The sequence below is a fragment of the Odocoileus virginianus genome, chromosome 4 (genome assembly GCF_023699985.2).
Source record: "Odocoileus virginianus isolate 20LAN1187 ecotype Illinois chromosome 4, Ovbor_1.2, whole genome shotgun sequence".
Taxonomy (NCBI): Eukaryota; Metazoa; Chordata; class Mammalia; order Artiodactyla; family Cervidae; genus Odocoileus; species Odocoileus virginianus.
Genome location: NC_069677.1, coordinates 51,241,455 through 51,261,166, shown reverse-complemented (window position 1 = coordinate 51,261,166; position 19,712 = coordinate 51,241,455). Strand labels below are relative to the sequence as shown.

The window sequence follows — 19,712 nt, the reverse complement described above, 5'->3', positions numbered from 1 at the left end:
ACTAATCTGAGACATTTATACAGTAACATGGTAGTCTTTCAAAAATACTTTTTTTAAAAAAAAGATTAAAAATATGTATTTTTTTGATAAATTCCTTAACGGGGATTTGTGTGTATATCTCTGTGTATGTATACTAAGGGTAAAGCTTTGAAAGGAGAAAGTCTTACCATTTGTTGCATTAATATATTCTATAAACTTCTGTTTTCTGTGATCTGATTATTCTACATTGCTCAGTGTTATGATTACAACCTTCATCTCGCGATCTGAGGAATTCCTTCTGGCCTGTGTTTGGGTCCCTCTCACAGATCTCCTCCGTAGATGGCTGTGATTGTTGCTTTTTTTCATTATTGCTGTGAAGAGTTAGTGGTGTTAATGGAGGCCTGCATTTATTTGTTCACACAAATGAAGAGGGAAGAGGGATGAAAGGATTAAAAAACATGCCTCCAGGGCTGGGCTTAAGTATTTTTTATGTGCAGATTTTACAACTGGAGGGGAAAAACCACCTCCTATATATGAACATACTGAAGAGCATGAAGAAAAAATTTAAATCACCTACTGTAGTTCCATTTCTCAGATATTGCCTCTATTAGTATTTAGGTGTATATCTGTTTATACATTTCTTCTTCATATATGTACATATACTCTTGCATTTTTACCCAAAACGTTTTAAATGTTTTTCATATTCTTTATGCTTCCAAGTGGGTTTTCAAGATACACACACATTTTGAAGCTTTTTCTTATTTAAAAATGTGTGAAAAAAGAATAAAGTGAACATGTATCACCCAACTTTAGTGATTTCGGTTCCTAGGCAGTGTTATTTCGTCCATACCCACCTTCTCTTGCATTATTTTGAAGTCACTCCCAGGTAGATATTTTAGTACACTCTAGATAACTATTTCAGCACATAGAGTTAATTTTTTTTGCCAAATTGTTCTCCAGAAAAGTGTTCTCCGTGGACACTTGTCAGAGATAAGATTGGTTGTGTTAGTTGCTCAGTTGTGTCCGACTCTGCAACCCCACGGATTGTAGCCTGCTAGGCTTCTCTGTTCGTGAGGTTCTCCAGGCAAGAATACTGGAGCAGATTGCTGTTTCCTTCACCAGAGGATCTTCCCAACTCAGGGATCGAACCTAGGTCTCCTGCACTGCAGGCAGATTCTTTGCCGTTTGAGCTACAGCGGAGTCTGAGATGATATTAAAACACATTAAAAAATTTAGTATTGTTGGTCAGACACATGTGTGTGTGTGTAATTTTCCTCAGGTAATATAAAAAATCCTAATAAAGTGAGTTTGGGTATGCTTATATACCCTGGCAGGAAACATCTGGTTCTCACCAGCATGTCCCTCATAGGAATGCTGTGACGATTAGAGAGGGTGACCATATAACTCAGAGCCCAGACTGGGGCGCGTTTGAGACCTGACCTGGGTGCAGTTGGTGATGGGGCCGTGTAGCAGACTGGCACAGCCCTGGGCGCTGTCCTGGCGCAGCTGGGCGTGTGCTTGCCTCAGTGCTGCATAATGTGTGTAAGGTGCAGTCAGCGTGACGCTCCTGTGTAGTCAGTAGGTGGTAGCTTTTATGCCTGTGTGTGAATATGTATAAAAGTCTTTCCTTTAAAAGAAGTGTTTCGAATTAACAATTCAAAATCCTCAGTTAATAGTTTGTGTTTTTGCCTGCTTTTGGAGCTGACAGCGACCATAGTTTTCTCTGATTTTCATAATTACCTCTGATTTTCATAATTAGAAAGACGTTTGTGTTAACATTTGCAGCTGGAAAATGCCGGAGGAGACCTCAAGGATGGCCACCACCACAGTGAAGGCGCCGTTGTCATCCTGGATGCGGGTGCTCAGTACGGAAAAGTCATAGACCGAAGAGTGAGGGAGCTGTTCGTGCAGTCTGAAATCTTCCCTTTGGAAACACCAGCGTTTGCCATAAAAGAGCAAGGATTCCGGTGAGATTAGATTGCAGGGCGTTTTATTATTAATCTGCTTGGACACTGAAGTTTTCAATGAAAACCAAATGGATTGGTTTTAATACAAGAAATAGTCCATGGCTCTTGACATCAAAAGAAATTAAAGGAAAAGATTACATTAATTTTATTTGCACAGTTTAGTAATTTATCATTTGAATACTTTATGTTTTATAGCAAGGGTCCCCAACCTCTGGGCCAAGGTCCGGCACCTGTCAGATCAGTGGTGGCATTAGATTAGAGACGAAGTGCACAAAATGTAATGGACGAGAATCACCCTGACGCCGCCCCACACCCCACCCGTGGAAAATGCCTTTCATGAAACCGCTCTCTGGTGCCAGAAAGGCTGGGGGCTGCTGTTGTATAGGATTTCTGGATCAGACTTAGATTTGGCTGTTATGGTCATTCATTCATCCCAGATTACTTGATCAAAGGGATATATGTATATAATGGTTAGAGTACATAAATTAGAGAATGCTGTGTACAGTGCGTCTCGTTTGCTTCCTATCCCAGGAGACTTGTTTCTAAATTATGAAGACTTCTAATTTAAGGGCTAATTCTGTAACTTGTACTATTAAAACTAGTCAAAATGACATTCAATTTATATGTAACTTCCTCCTTTAACAGCTATTTTTGGTTAATGCTGTATCTTTTCTCTTGGAATTAATGTTCGTTTTTTTTATTGAGAGTTATTCAGAAGCAAGCAACTACAGTTTATATCCTTAATTAGCTCTCAAGATTTGGTGCTGTGTTTCTTCCAAAATACAGTATGTTTAATTTTTCTTGAAAGCATAATGTTTTCCCATTAGACAAATGGTTACCTTTCAGAAACTTTATAGATGTGTATACATTATCCTTTGTTTCTTATTTTTGAAATGGAGTGAATTGTGAATCAGAAAAGGCAGGTTTACATTTAACTCTTTTAACTTTAGGATGCACATAATTTTCTAGTAAGAAGGAATGCTTTGAGTTTATCTTATTCAACTGTCTTGATTTGTCAGTGAGAACCAATTTTAAGGGAATTAAAACTGTAAGAAATGTGAATGGCTCTCTGTCAAATTCAAACTCCATCATTCCCCAGATCCAAAGCAAACAGACAAAAATTCCCAGCAAACTAATTGAAACTAAATGTTGTGGAATAGGGTAACCAATATTGACAATAGAAGTCTTAATTGATTTTCTTGTCATCTGATTACCTGATCATAAACAATTTCTAGGTCCTGCTTACACCAACAGCTTCTTCTTTCTGTAGAGGAGGAACTATAGCACTGTTGCTTTCATTACCGTGATCCTTTCTGCTGAGATAGCCATTTGATCACCCCTTTCCTGGAATAAATTCTAGGTTTATGACTTGAAAGACATCTTAACCTACCTGTTTTTAGAAGCTTGATCTGCTTGATACATAAGCTGGTATCTGGAATGCCTTGAGACTTACTGGGCCTTGTAATTGCAAGTTGTTTCAAAATAATAGCAGGGTAGAAATAGAAAACTCAGAAAGAGTGATTAGCTCTTCTCAAGCTTATTGAGATAAGAATTTTCATAATTGGCTTAAGTGCTGCTTGAGTTTTATCCTTGACTAAGTCCATTGCTTTTTCTTTTTAATAGTATTAAGAATTTTATAGCAGATTAATGAGGGATGCTGGGCAGTCCCATGGTGGTTATCATTTATAAAACTAAATATAACATACTGAAATTCTAGAGATCTTGGTTATTAAATATATTTTACAGAGTTTTAGCTTCTGCATTTTTAAGGAACTAGGTTACATATCTACCCTTAGGGCTAGCCCCATTCCCCTTTAAAATTGTTATCTTAAAGGGATGTCACATTTATCATCTTGAGTAAGTAGATTGTCTTCAGTCTGTTTGCAAGCGATAAGCTAACAAACATAATGTATACCAAAATTCATATTACCAATATAAAATTCAAAGAGTAGGGCTTTTGTGCTCACTCAGATTATTATATATTTTTAAAAAATACATTGTCTTGTTGAGTAATTTTCATGATTTTTATTATTTTTTGGATGTATTACAAGTCTTTCATTTTAGTTTATGTTTTTACATGGCAGGCAGCCACTAATTATAAAGTGGATTGTAATCCAGATTTGTTTGTAAGTAGATTTTGGTTACATCTTGGAATGCGTTTTCCTTTAGAAATATGGACTTCCCAAGTGACTCAGTGGTAAAGAATCCACCTGCCAGTGCAGGAGACTTGGGTTTGATCCCTGGGTTGGGAAGATCCTCTGGAGAAGGAAATGGCAGCCCACTCCAGTATTCCTGGCTGGGAAACCCCATGGACAGAGGAACCTGGCTGTCTGAAGTCCATGGGCCAGGCCGCAAAAGAGTCTGACATGACGTAGTGACTAAGCAACAACAACATGCCTGTATTGTGTAAGTGGGCGTGTGTGACACTGGAGAGCCTCGGTAATCTGAAGGTGCAAGTCTTTCTGTGATTCCAGTTGTTTGTAGCCATGTTAGAGTGAAAGTCCAATGTTAGCAGATTTTTTTCCTAAAGAAAATACAGAAATCTGAATTTTTATGTAAAAATCATAATATTAAAGTGTTCCAAAATTGTTTGATTGAATGTGGAGGACCAGAGTTCCCTGTATCAGAAGCCAGCCTTATTTTTCAGCTTTCTTTATACAAATAGTCTGTTCCCAAGTTAACCCATAGAATGCTCTATAAATTCTAATTAATAGAATACTGACTTGGGTTCAGAGAGCAGGGCATATGAGGCAGATCATGTTAGCTCCTACTTCTGGGTCTCAGGTAAAATTGTTGGGAATATTGGACAGATTTTAAACAGGCAAAATTAGGTAATTCTTCACATTTTCTGATATTCTTTATTGTAGAGTATTTTGCTCTATGTAATCCAGGGCCTTCATAATACTTTCACTTGTCCTACTGTGTAACTGCTTTACTCCTTAACTTCTCAGAAGACATGTATTTTCACCTTCTGCCTTTAGAATTCTCGTTTACTTCCTCCACTGATGAGGAAAACAAAACAAATTCAGGCTTACCTTCATAGATTGAGACTTTGGTTTTATATATTTGGAAGTTTGTGCTTATTAACATGTGACTGTTCAGTTGGTCAGCTTTCCCATATTGGAATAAAATAGAGTAAAAAGCAGCTGTGTAGGGGATTCCCTGTCAGTCCAGCGTTTGAGACTTCCACTGCAGGCGGTATGGAGCATGGGTTCGATCTCTGATTGGGGAACGAAGATCCTGCATGTCTCACAGTCCCAAAAAAAAAAAGAAATTAAGCTGTGTAGGAGACTCTTAATTAGCTGTGATAGAATACGGATCTGCTGTGGCATACAGAAAACAACAAAATCTGAGTCTGTATTGAGTTTCCCTCAGTGGTAAAGCAAGAGAGGGCACAGACCTTGTATAAAGATTAACAGATATTCTTCGTTACTGTCTTCTTTAAATCCACAGGGCTATTATCATCTCTGGAGGGCCTAATTCTGTGTATGCAGAAGATGCTCCCTGGTTTGATCCAGCAATATTCACTATTGGCAAGCCGGTTCTTGGAATTTGCTATGGCATGCAGGTACATAAATCTATGAATTTGCCTTAAAAGTTAATTTGTTCTGCTTGTGACTCCTACTGCTTTAGTGTTTTCTGTCCTTAGAGCGTTTAAGATATTGAGTTGTGTGAGAAAATTTGTTGGTATTATAGCTGTTTATGAATCGCCACACTGGTATGGCAAAACTGATTTGAGTGGGGATTTTCCAAAGAGCAGCTATGTGTATTACTGCTTGCCACGGAGCCCTGTGCATTATTTTAAGAAGGTAGGCATTTAAATATACCTGAAAGTTGAAGTAGTAGTTTTGAGAGAGCTCCTTTATACATTTACTCAATCCCCCGATTATAACATTTTTAACCATTTTGAGAGTGATTTGCAAACATGGTGTCCTGTTACTTGTTGTGTCCTAAGTACTAGAATTCTGTCCTACATAACCACAGTATGGTTGTCAAAATCAGGAAGTTAACATTGGCTTGGTGTTCACATCTAGTCCACAGACTCTTTTAACATTTCACAGGTTCACTAATGTCTCTTAAAAGTCATGAATTCAATCTAGACCATGTGTTGTTGTATTTAGTTGTCATGTCTCTTTACATTCCTTTAGTTTGGAATCATTCCTCAATCTTCCCTTCTCTTTCATGACCTTGCCAATTTAAAAAAAAAGTACATTCCAGTTACCTTGTAGAGTAGTCTTCGGTTTCAGTTTGACGTTTCCTCTTTGTTGGATTCAGGCTATGTGTTTTCGGTAGGAATAGCACAGGAGTGCTTGGCTTCCCTGGTGGCTGAGTGGGAAAGAATCCCCTGCAGTGCAGGAGACATGGGTTCCATCCTTGGGGTGGGAAGATCCCCTGGAGAAGGAAGTGGCAACACACTCCAGTATTCTGGCCTGGAAAATCCCATGGACAGAGGAGACTGGCATGCTGCAGTCCATGGGGTCACATAGAGTCAGATATGACTTTGCAACTAAACAACAGCAAATGCTGTGCTCTTCTCATTAGAGAAGAGCCTTCTCATTAGAAGGCAGGTGATGTCGATTAATACTGCGATAGGGGGTGTTCCTTTAGATTATTACACCACAGTCTTCACTGTGGTGTAAATTAAGTATGTGTAGGATAGTGGCCAAGATGGTGGAATAGGAAAACCCTGAACTCACCTTCTCTCTTGGCCACAGGGATCCTATGCCAGGAAAATGAGCCCCCAGAACATTTGGCTTTGAAGGCCAGTGAGACTTACTTTTGGGAGAGACAAAGTGTTGTGGGAAATAGTGATTCCTTTCTTAAAGGGCACCCACAAAATCTTACATGCTCCAAGACCCAGGGAAGATGCAGTAATTTGAAAGGAGACTGGGTCAGACTCACCTGCTGATCTTACAGCAAGCCCCCTGCAGAGGCAGAAGGCAACTGGAGCTCACCCTAGGGACATGGATGCTTGTGGCAGCCCCTTTGGGAAGCTCATTCTGCCATGAGGACACTGGAGCTGGTGCCATTTGGGGATCCTCCTCATTTTAGTAAGTGCGCAAAACAGTGAATTGTCTTTTTTTAAACAATCTGGTTGAAACCTGTGTACTGATATGAATAACGCTCAGAGGGAATCTGTTCAAAAGTTAGAAAGTGAACAGACCGATATATTCTTCTAGCTATCTCTGGAGCTTTAAGTAAAAGAAGGAACTATAAATCAGTGTTCATGTAAGAATGTGAATATTTTTATTTCTAAATGCAAGGGCAGAATATTAGAAATTGCTGGTCTGCAAAACAGCTTTAGTTGATTTTGTTTCTTTCTAATTGTTATGATTTTCCATTATATATGGAAAATATTTCCATTATAACATAAAGAAAAGTCTCGCAGAATATTTTTTTAGGACCCACGTAGAGTGAAATAGGTGTGAAATATGCTCCTTTAATGTAAAATGATAGTGGCTACTTGTCCATTTTGCCAGTACCCCCTTATAATTGTAAGGCTACATTTTCTGTCATTCAGGATGGATCTTATGGTAGCCAGAGCCAGGTCTGTTTATGTTAAATGCATAAAAAAATTACCTACTGCTTTCATAGGAGGATAATGGAATAGACTGATCTTGTTCCTTTGGGCAGAAATTATCTTTCTATAAAATACTGATATAAATAATACCTTGTAGCTGATATGCTGTTTGTAAAGGACTAACACTTCCTAGAGACTCTTGGTTGGGTAATGTTAGCACCAAAGGCCTCCCTCTAGTATATACCTTTGCCCCCTCCATGGCAGCCTGGAATTTTATGTACTGTCTTTTCTCATTAACTCTTGAGTCTTACTGATTGCTTCCTGGTAATTCTTTGCTTTGAAAGAAAAAAGTCTGTCCTGCTCCTTGCAGTGTTTATTTCTATTATGGTTTATCCATCACTAAGCATAAGAAATAGAATACTAGAACTTTTGAACTCTCTTTGTACTTTTTTCCAATCCACTTTGTTCTCTCTTCCAGTAAGAGGTAACACTTGAACTGAATTGTTATTCATTCCCTTTCTTTTCTTTATAGATTTATACACATTGTATTTCTAGATAATATATTATCTAGTTTTGTCTATGGATCTTCATGTAAATGAAATCATGCTTCATGTAGTTTCATTTTTGGTTTTGAAAGTCAGTAATTTTAAGTTATTTTCACTACTGAAATTATTGTTTGAATGTAGTGATACATTCAAGTGTATCACCAATTAGTGATACATTCCACTGTTAGCGTTTCTGGTCTTTTCTCAAGTTCTTGCAATTACAGATGCTGCTATAAATATTTTTGGACTTTGGTATTGTACATACACAGAATTTTCTCTAAGCTAACCATTAATTGAAATGCTGAGTCTCAACTTCACCAAGAACTATTTGCCTCCAATATACCTTCCCACGTTCCCACAGCAGTATGTAAAAATGCCTTTGCTCTATATCCCTGCGGGCCTTGACAAGGTTAGATTTTTTTTTTTTTTTTTTTAATTTGCCTAGCTGAAGAGGTGTTAAATGACATGTTGTAGTCTTAATGGTCATTTTTCTTATTTTAAGATTCATGGATTTATTTGCCATTGGTCATTGGTGTCTGGTTTGCTGTAAAAGATTAGTCATGATTTTTGCACATTTTTTGTTGAATTTTTAAAATTGTTTTTATGTATGCTAGATGCTAAATTTTTGCCAATTATGTATGTTGCATATACCTTCTAGATTCTGTCTTCTCTCTTCACTATAGTTTCATTTTTTTTTTTTTAGTTTCATTTTTTTTAAAGAAACATCTTTATTACAAGCATTTGGTTTCTTTATATACTCCCACACAGATTTTTTTTAAATTTTCTGTTGGGAGAATTTCCTTTCATTTCCCCCTCCCAAATCTAAGATTTATTTTGAAATCTTGACATACAAGACAGATAAAAGGGGAGCTTACCCAATTGGAGTGGTAGACCTACAAGGCTTTTGTTGTTGTTTGAGGTATTTAGGACCTCAAGGTTATCACAAATCCAAAGCGAAAGCCGTTTCCTTAAGTCAAAATAGAATATTAAAATTTTAACCAAGTAAGAGTGTTCTGCTTTACATAAAGTTATTCCCTCACCCCTCCGCCACATACACACACGTAGCTGATCCTTTAGTTCCTTGTATTTTCACTTTTACCTAGCATACATGCATACATAAATCAGGAGTCAAGAATAAACATGAAAGCCTTCTGAAAGGTGAGATAGCTCTAAATTTTGCTGCAAGCCTTTGGCTTTATAAAAACCTTTAATTTAGACTTTGTGGAGTTTTAAATTGTGTTGTGTTCCAACAGCTTTGGTCAGCTTGATCTTTCAGCTGTCTTCTAATTAAGAACTGGAAATTTAGAGGAGGCAGAGATACACAAGGTTCATTTGGTTTATAGAGGGAAACATTCGTTTTTTCATTCAGCAAATTTGAGTGACTGCTCTGGGCCACATACTTAGCTAGGCCACTGGTACTGTGAACAGACCTGAAGATGTGGTGGGGAGAGAACATGCTAATTCTGCATTGCTAATCACACTGGCTTGAATGGCTTCAGTAGAGAATAATGGGAAATACAAGAAGTGGAGTTAGATAGAGGCAGTGCATTTAAAAGTCTTTGTTCAGTATAAGGGACTTGGACTTTATCCTGTAGACAGGGGTCAGCAAATTACAGCCTGCTGCCAAAGCTGGCCGCTGCCTGTTTTTTGTATGACCAGCAAGCTAAGAGTGGTTTTTATGATTTTAAAGTGATTTTTATGGTTGGATTTGAAAAACATTTTAAAAAAAGAATTGTATGTTGTGACATGTGAAAATGAAATTCAAATTTGTGTCCATAAATAAAGTTTATTGGAACACCATCATATCCATTCCTTTAAATATCTGTAGTTGCTTCTGTGCTTCAAAGACAAGAGTTGAATAGTTGCTTCAGAAACAGTAGGGCCTACAAAAATTTATTCTCTGGTCCTTTACAGGAAAAATTTGCTAACCCAAGTATAGATGATAGCCATTAAGAATTTAATCATGGACTAACACAGTCGTATTTACATTTTAGTGGCTGACATTCATAGACCTGTGGAAGATGGGCACGACTAGAGGAAAGGGGACTGGTTAGACTGCAGCAGTGTTCCCTAAACTATGTGTGTGTTAAGGTGCTGCAGAAAGTGTTTCATGTATGAGTCTTTAGTTTGGAAAGTACTGGGTTAAACAGAGGTTAGGAGGTGTTTTTTTTTTTTTTTTTTAATTGCTGGACTTCATGCAAACCTTTATTGCAGGAAGTTTTATAGTGAATGTCTAACAGGAGAATGTAGAGGGCAGCATTTGCTGATGTATATTTGAAGAATATGCCATTGTGCATTATAAGAATGAACACATTTAGCCCTCTGCCTGTTTTTCTGTTGGGTGCTGACACCTACATCATCTATCATTGTGGCAGATATCTTACGACACCTGTTGTGGAGCAGACATATGAAGATAGGTTGTATTGATTTTATCAATGCAGATTTAATGGCCCTAAAAATCCTATGTGTATCTATTTGGTGTTGGAAGGGTTTAGGCGTAGGTACATGATAAAGAAGATTGACACAGAAGGGTTGGACTGAAGAGACTACTTAAAAGTCTGTAGGTGGATGGGATTTGAACAAATTAATTTAAAGACCAGATTATATTGCTTATCCCATCTCCATAGCACAGCCTTCTGTAGACTTTCAGACTAACTGTTCCTTTGGGGCCAAAGATTAAACAGTTTGTAGGAATTTATAGCTGCTAGTTTTAATACCAACCTAGGTACTTTATGAGTTCAAAGAGTGTTTTAAAATGCTTTAAAAATTGAACTCAGATATTAAAGAAATCCTTATCCTTTAAAAAGAAATCCTTATTTTAACAGATGAATTAAAGTGTGCTAAATGGAAAATTTGCCAGTGTTTAATAAAAATTAACATCAGGTCAATTTCCTAATCTAGTTTTGTTTTGTAACTATTCCTTTTAAGAACTATATAATTATATAAAATAATATCAAGTAATTTACAGTTAGCAAACTTCCTTTATTTTGGAGGCACAAACATAACAGCTATCCTAAAAATAAAAAATATAAATTATTAGTGTAAGAAATTGGGTAATTTTCTTTTGAATTATATTAACATCAATTTATTTTCTCCTGGAACAGATGATGAATAAAGTATTTGGAGGTACTGTGCACAAAAAAAGTGTTAGAGAAGATGGAGTCTTCAGTATTAGTGTGGATAACACATGCTCCTTATTCAGGTATGATAGATATTTTTATATCAATAAGAATGTTAGGGGAGTGACTTAAAGCTGGGAATGTTATTCTTCAAAATTGGAGATTCTGTAATTCTTAGACAAAATTAAGGCCACGGCAGTGGCCAGAGGTATTGTCATATTTGTTTTCCAATTGAGTGTCGAGACAGAGGAGTATGGTGGTGATGCTAATTAGGAATGAGAAAGGCACTTGATGACAGAACTGAAGAGCACTTGTGCGGTCTTACACCCTGATTTGGGATTGCCGAGGGTGATGCCAGCATTTGTAGTTTTCCCTTTTCACTTTTTAGCAGAGCATGATTCTAAATATTAGTATGACACATGTGACAAATGGATAATGTTTTAAACTGTCTGCATTTGTATATATCTTCTTCTACCATGTTTGTTCTCTGGGTGCTTAACTAGCTACCCGTTTGCTGGCCTCATTACTAAATATGTATTGTACTTTTGTACTGAGCATAACTGTATTTCGTGTACTGTCTTTTTAATATAGTGAATGTATTAATTGATTTTATTGCTGGGTGATAATAGTTTAGGTATATTAGCTCTAATGTATTTAAATATTGGTGAATGAGCTATTCATTAGCTTCCTAGAATCATTTATCTTCTGCTTTACAAAAAACCAGGTGAATTTTCTTTCAGCTTCCTGAAAGATCAGAAAACTTAAATTTTAGTCACTTGCTTTCTTTCTTTGGGTTTTCCCATGTTTTGGGTATAACCCACTTATGTGTACAGTTGACAGTTACTCACTTTTTTTGAAATAAACTCCATTTTTCTTTAAGAATCACATTTCTCCCTAACTGCACTAAATCTATAAAATGTAGGCTAATGTCAGTTAATGTGCATATGTAGTTTTTATTATCATTTCTTGTAACTGTGCTAATTATCTTTATAGATTTGTTTTATTAACATATATTCTTACATCCTCCATAGAGTTGCACCTAAATTAATTCGTAATGGATAGTGTTCTCCAAACTGGACAAATCAGTTTTAAAATCCAAGTTAAGACCTTTTGTCTAAAATGGAGCTATCCCAGTTTTTACACAAAACTGGCTGTGGCTGTCTTTAATATTAGAAAGAGCAAGAATATCAATATTCAGAGATTCTCATTTTCAAAGTGATATTAATAAAAAAGCAACAGTTGCCGAAAATAATTTTATGAACTGAAGCTACTCATTGCCAAAATATGTTTTTGAAATCCATTTCTTGTTCAACTTCATAATGGAGAGTTGTTGCTTACATTCATCTTTATCTCAAGTGACTGTTCTTGGGAACTGCTTCAGGAATCTTGCTTGTGGAATGTGATACTACAAGAGACTTTAAATGTAAAGATCTGGTTAAGATTTACAGTTTCTCTGTCTTGACAGTTCTAAAATCCTGGTACTCAATTACAGCCTACACTAATCCTAAGTAACAGTGAACAGTGATGACAGTAACAACAACCCCAAAACAACCTTTTGGTTTTAATGTACTTAATCTTCTTGCTTTATTTTTTAATCTTCTTGCTTTATTTTTAGTTTTTGTTTCTTAATATTATTTAATACAAAGTCCTTGTTCAAATTTTTTCATAATGTAACAAATATCTTTTTATAAAATTGATTCGTTTGCATCAAGGTCCAAAGAAAGTCCACACAGTTTGTTTGATAAATGTTACTTACATCTGTTTTAAACCATGCCATTAATTACTTCTGTTCTTAAGATTAATTCCAGTAGAGAGATAATTTTGAAACCATGATAGCCTCTTGAAACTGTGTGTGGATATATGAATAGAGTAAATTTAAATTCTAGCAGTGTTGTACTGTTACCTACTTTCTCTGTTTTCTTGATTTATGCATAGAAGCTAGTAACTTTTAAAGCAAAAAACTACCAGTTATAAGATGAACTAAGTTCTAGGAATCTAATGTAAAGCATGGTTAACAACACTGTATTGTATATTTGAAAGTTGCTAAGAGAGTAGAACCTAAATGTTCTTACCACACACAGAAAATGGTAATTCTGTGAGGTGGTAGATGTGTTAACTAAATTTTTCACAGTATATAGGGTGTATCAGATTATCACATTGTACACCTTAAACTTACATAATGTTACATGTCATTATATCTCAATAAAGCTAGAAAAAAATAAAGCAAAAGACTCCATTAGTCATGTCTAATAAAGCTATTTGTATATTGTTTTATTTTTTACTTACCTAGGGGTCTTCAGAAGGAAGAAATTGTTTTACTTACCCATGGAGATAGTGTAGACAAAGTAGCTGATGGATTCAAGGTTGTGGCTCGTTCTGGGGACATTGTAGCAGGTGAAACTTCTAAAACTTTTGCAGGTTTTCTTTTTAAAAGTTTATCTGGAAAGTTTATAAACATGTTTCTGTATGTGATACTGTTTTTGATGTTTCTTAATTTTTTGAAAGATACTGTAAGTGTCATAGGGTCAATTGTTAATTCATGAAGGATATTTAATATTAGGATTATCTAGAAGTCACTTACTAGTTTGCTCTGAAATACTTTTTAAATTGTTTATTCTACTCTGCTTTTCAAACATAAATATATCTATTATAACTCAGGAAAATTTTGAGAACCATTTACCTCTCTAGCATGCTGTATTCATAAATGCCCTTTTAAAAAATGCCTCTTTTAGGTATAGATAGGCATGTATCTTGGATGTCTATAAAACATCAGACTAAGCATTCAGGGCATTGCTCTGAACCAGGGTAACCTGTGGGTCAAATCCAGCCTACAGAGTTTTTTGTATGTTTAGGAACTAAGAATGCTTTTTATATTATTTAAGGGTTATTATAGATGACAGGAACTGTGTGCATATGTCCCACCAAGCTTAGTTTATAACATCTAGCCCTTTGTAGGAAGTTTGCCAGTTCATGCTCTAAACAATTTTTTGTTCTATTTTTCTTGAAGAGGAGTTGATTTTCTGGCAGTTCATAATTTTTTACTTGCTTACTTGAATAATTATAAATAATCACCAGTAATCCCAGATATCTGCAAAAGGGAAAAAGTGGACTTATCATAAAGTTGTTGATTGTTATGTTACACCTAAGAAGTTGGAAAAAAAATTTTGTCATGGATAAATTGAATTGAGTAATCTACCTGCAGTTACTTAACGGATGCATAGGAATTTTCAAGAATAGTTTCCTTTTTGACAGGTTTCTATTTCTTATGCAAGATCAACAGTGGTAGATGAGATTATATATTTTTATTCATTCAACAAATATTTGAGTACCCAGATGTCCCAGGCACAGTTCTAGGTATCAGTGAACAAAATGAACCATACCTCCGTTTAATGTTTTAGTTAGTGAGGCTGGGGATGGGGGAGGGGTGGGACAGACAGTCACCAGATGATACAGAAAAAGTCATTGCTTGACAATGTTCAAATGCATTGAAAAAATTAAAAGACGAAAGGAGTGTTATGGAATGTGTGATTTGGACTGTTACTCTTTTAGATAGGCTATTCAGAGATGGTGTTCCTATTAGATGGTACTAGACATGGAGGAAGTAGGTGCTTGGCCCGTTTGGATATTTGGGGAAACAGTACATAGCAGTGCAGAATTCCTGGGATGGGACGTTGTTTAAGGAACAGCAAGGAAACCGCATGATTAGAGCTGGGTAAGCATGGGGCGTGTGGTAGAAGATAAGGTAGAGAGGCTGTTGGGAGCCAGAATCCCAGGACCTTTGAGGCCATTGTGAAAATGTTGGCTTTACTTACAGTGCGTGAAGATTTGAACAAAGGAGAGACATGATCTAATTTCAGGATTACCCTGTACAGAGGAGTAAAGAGACTGTTGAAAGTAGAAGGAGAGACCAGCTGGAAATCTCCTGTGGTAATCAGGAAAGGAGATTGTGTAAGGAGCAGAGTGGTAGAGCTATAAGTACTCAGGAGTGATTGGGTTCTCATATACATCTTGTACATACTTTGTTAGATTTATACCAAAATATTTCATTGGGAGTGTTAATGTTACTTGCATTTATAATTTAAATTCCACTTGTTCATTGCTGGTATATGGTAAAGCCATGAACTTTTGTGTATTAACCTTCTCTCTGGCAACTTTCTTGTACTCACTTATTAGTTCTAGGAATTTTTTTGGTTGATTTTAAAAAATTTTTACACATTGACAGTCAACAGTCATGTCATCTGTGAACAAAGACCATTTTATTTCCTTTTGCCCCCAATCTGTATACCTTTTATTTCCTTTTCTTGTCCTATTGCATTAACTGGGACTTCTGTTATGATGTTGAAAAGCAGTGGATAGAGGGAACATCCTTGCTTTGTTCCTGATCTTAGTGGAAAAGTTTTGAATTTCTCATAATTAGGTATGATGTTAGTTGTAGGTTTTCAGAAAATACTCTTTGTCAAGTTGAAGTCCACCTCTATTCCTAGTCTCCTGAGAGTTATTGTCATGATTGAATGTTTGGATATATTTCATATACTTTTTCTGCATATTTTGATATGATCATATAATTTTTCTTCCTTAGCCTATTGATATGATGGATTACAGCAATTGACTCTTATTTCTGACAGAGGGATTTTGAAGTATCTAACTGCAGTAGTGGATTCAGTATTTCTCCTTATATCAGTTTTTGCCTTACATATTTTGATGCTTTCCTGTTAGGTACATATATAAAGGATTATTATGTCTTTTTTAGGAATGGATTCCTCTATCATTATATATATGCCCCTCTTTATCCCTGATAACTTCTTTCTTCTCTTTTTTTCTTTTTAAATTATGAGAGTATGATAACACATTTACAGGAGACTTGGAAAAATACAGAATGAAGTTATATATAGTTCTACCATATAACTATTTTTAAGTAGATAAATTAAAATTTTTAGATGCAGTATCAAAAGTCTCAAAAATTAAGGGTGAATATACAGAAAAGTAGAAGGATATAGTAGACCTGAAAAGCACCATGAACCAATTCAGCATAATTAAGATTTATACAATTTTCACACAGCAGATATAAATTCTATTCCAAGTTCCCATAGACTGTAAAGTAGGAAACACTGGAACATATTCAGGGAATAAAACAAGATGCAAAAATTTTGTGGTCTTAAGGTATTGAAATCATACAGAGTCTGTTCTCTTACCACTGTGGAATTGTGTTAGAAATCAGTATTTGGACTCTGTGGGAGAAGGCAAGGGTGGGATGTTTCGAGAGAACAGCATCGAAACATGTATATTATCTAGGGTGAAACAGATCACCAGCCCAGGTTGGATGCATGAGACAAGTGTTCGGGGCTGGTGCACTGGGAAAACCCAGAGGGATAGGGTGGAGAGGGAGGTGGGAGGGGGGATCGGGATGGGGAATACTTGTAAATCCGTGGCTGATTGATGTCAATGTATGACAAAAACCACTACAATATTGTAAAGTAATTAGCCTCCAACTAATAAAAATAAATGGGAAAAAAAAATCAGTATCAAAAGACATCTGAAAATAACTCACATATTTTCAAGTGCAATATGACATTTACCAAGAGAGTTCATTTGACCTAGCCATTGAAAGCCACAAAAAAGTTGAAGACTGAAAAAACACAAGATGATTGCAAAGAGGAAAGCATTTATATGAGAAATTAATCCTGGTAACTTAGCTGAAGTCTGCTCTGACATTGATGTATCTACTCACGCTGTCTTTTTATTTGTTTATTCGTGGCTGTGCTGAGTCTTTGTTGTGGTGCATGAGCTTCTCATTGCAGAGAAGCTTTTGTTGCAGAACACGGGCTCTAGGACCCTCGGGCTCAGTAGTTGCAGCTCACAGGATCTGGAGTGTGGGTCCGTTGGTTGTGGCACAGGCTTACTTGCCCATTGGTATATGGAGTCCTCCCAAATGAGGGATTGAACTGCTGTCCTCTTCATTGGCAGGTGGATTCTTAACCGCGGGGGCCACCAGGAAGGCCTCTCATGCCGTCTTCTAATTAGTGTTATCGTGATATATTTCTCTCCGTTTACTTTTGATTTGGGTTTTTAGATTTGCAGTGGGTTTCTTGTAGACAATATATATGTTATGTTTTCTTTCTTGATCCACTGTGACAATCTGTCTTTTAATTGGTACATTTAGACTATTGGAGTTTAAAACGGATTGTTGATAGTGTTGGATTAATATCCATCCTATCTGTTGTTTTCTATTTATTGTCCGTGTTTCTGGTTCATATTTTTGTCTTTTTCTTTCTTTTGTGGTTTTAACTGATCATTTTATATGGTCTGATTTTCTCTTTCTTTGCATGTCAGTTATATCTCTTTTTTTACTTTTTCTAAGAAAAAGTTGCCCATGATTTTACAATATACATTTACAACTAATCCAAATTCACTTTCAGATAAGACTGTACCATTTCACAGGTAGTGTACCTTATAATAACAGAATAAGCGTGATTTTTTTCTCTCATCCCTTATACATTGCTGTCATTCATTTCACTTAAAAGTAAGCATGAATAATATGTCTCTATATAAACATACATAATTATATCACTGTTGCTATCATTTTGAATGAAGTTATCTATTAGCTCAATTAGGAAGAAGAAAGTTTTTATTTTACCTTTATTTTCATTTTCATATTCTTCCTCTGCTCTTTTTTATGTGGATCCAAGTTTCTGATCTTTATCATTTTCCTTCTCTCTAAAGAACTTCTTTTAACATTTCTTGCAGAGTAGTCTGTTGGCAACAGATGGTCTCAGTTTTCATTTGTTTGAAGCTTTTATATGCCTGAACTTTTGGAGGATAATTTCTCAAGGCACAGAATTCTAGGTTGATGTTTTTTCCCCCCCAACATTTTTTTTTTTTTAATTTTTATTTATTTATTTATTTTTCCCATTTATTTTTATTAGTTGGAGGCTAATTACTTAACAGTATTATAGTGGTTTTTGTCATACATTGAAATGAATTAGCCATGGATTTACATGTATTCCCCATCCCGGTCCCCCCTCCCACCTCCCTCTCCACCCCATCCCTCTGGGTCTTCCCAGGGCACCAGGCCCGAGCACTTGTCTCATGTACCCAACCTGGGCTGGTGATCTGTTTCACCCTAGATAATATACATGTTTCGATGCTGTTCTCTTGAAACATCCCACCCTCGCCTTCTCCCAGAGTCCACAAGTCTGTTCTATACATCTGAGTCTCTTTTCCTGTTTTGCATATAGGGTTATTGTTACCATCTTTCTAAATTCCATATATATGTGTTAGTATACTGTAATGGTCTTTATCTTTCTGGCTTACTTTGCTCTGTATAATGGGCTCCAGTTTCATCCATCTCATTAGAACTGATTCAAATGAATTCTTTTTAATGGCTGAGTACCCCCCAACATTTTTTAAAAAATTAACTTTTTTAGCTTTACTGAGGTATAATCAGCAAAATTGTAAAATATTTGAAGTGTACAATGTGATAATTTGATAAAGTGAAGTTGCTCAGTCGTGTCCGCCTCTTTGCGACCCCATGGACTGTAGCCTACCAGGCTCCTCTGTCCATGGGATTTTCTAGATAAGAATACTGGAGTGGGTTGCCATTTCCTTCTCCAGGAGATCTTCCCATCCCAGGGATTGAACCCGGGTCTCCCACATTGTAGGCAGATGCTTTACCATCCAAGCCACCAGGGGAGTCCCCTGATACACATTATGAAAAGCTTTTTCCCCACTGAGTTAATTAACCCGTCCATCACCTCACATACAGTTGATCCTTGAACAGCACAGTTTTGAACTGTGCAGGTCACCGTATATGTGGATTTTTTTCATGAAATATGTGCTTCAGTACTGCATGATCTGGGTTGGTTGAAACCGTGGGTGTGGAACTGCAGATGCAGAAGCCTGACTGTCAGGTTACGCACAGGTTTTTGACTGCACTGAGGGTAGGTAACTAAGCCTTGAATTGTTCAAGGGTCGACTGTATTTACTTTTTTTTAGTAAGAACATTTAAATTCTACTCTCTTAACACTGTGTTGGATCACTGAAATTTGCTATCAGCTATAATTACCATATTTATTATACATTAGATCCTCAGACCTTATTCATCTTAAAATCAAGAGTTTGTGCCCTTTAAGCAACTCTCTCTATTCCCCTCGTTCCCTCACCCCTAGGTCACCACATTTGTACCTTCCATTTTTGATAGAGGTTGAATTGAATCTGTAGATTACTTTGGGTAGAACTGACTTTTTTTAAAAAAGACTTTTTTTTTTCATGTGGACCATTTTTAAAGTCATTATTGAATTTGTTACAACATTACTTTTGTTTTATGTTTTGTTTTTTTTGGCCACAAGACATACGTGGGATCTTAGCTCCCTGAGGGGATCAAACCCGCACGCACTCCCTGCACCGAAAGGCGAAGTCTTCATTGCTGGACTGCCAGCATAGTCCCTGGAACTGACATTTTAACAATATATTAGTAATTCATCTAATCCATGAACATGGAATGTCTTTTTATTTGTGCCTTCTTCAGTTTCTTTCATCAAGACCTTACAGGGTTCAGTGTACAAATCTTTCATCTTTTTTGGTT

At 36.3% G+C, this 19,712-nt stretch overlaps 1 protein-coding gene across 4 annotated transcripts in view; it reads left to right on the top strand.

Moving 5' to 3' along the window:
• The window catches only part of GMPS (guanine monophosphate synthase), a 77,867-nt gene that overhangs the window by 26,925 nt on the left and 31,230 nt on the right, over positions 1-19,712 (top strand). For all 4 annotated transcript variants that reach the window (XM_020897308.2, XM_020897310.2, XM_020897309.2 and 1 more), the window contains exons 2-5: positions 1,765-1,946; positions 5,400-5,514; positions 11,117-11,214; positions 13,422-13,525. In XM_020897308.2, coding sequence (XP_020752967.1) covers positions 1,765-1,946; positions 5,400-5,514; positions 11,117-11,214; positions 13,422-13,525 — 499 coding nt within the window. The remainder of the gene's footprint in view (positions 1-1,764; positions 1,947-5,399; positions 5,515-11,116; positions 11,215-13,421; positions 13,526-19,712) is intronic.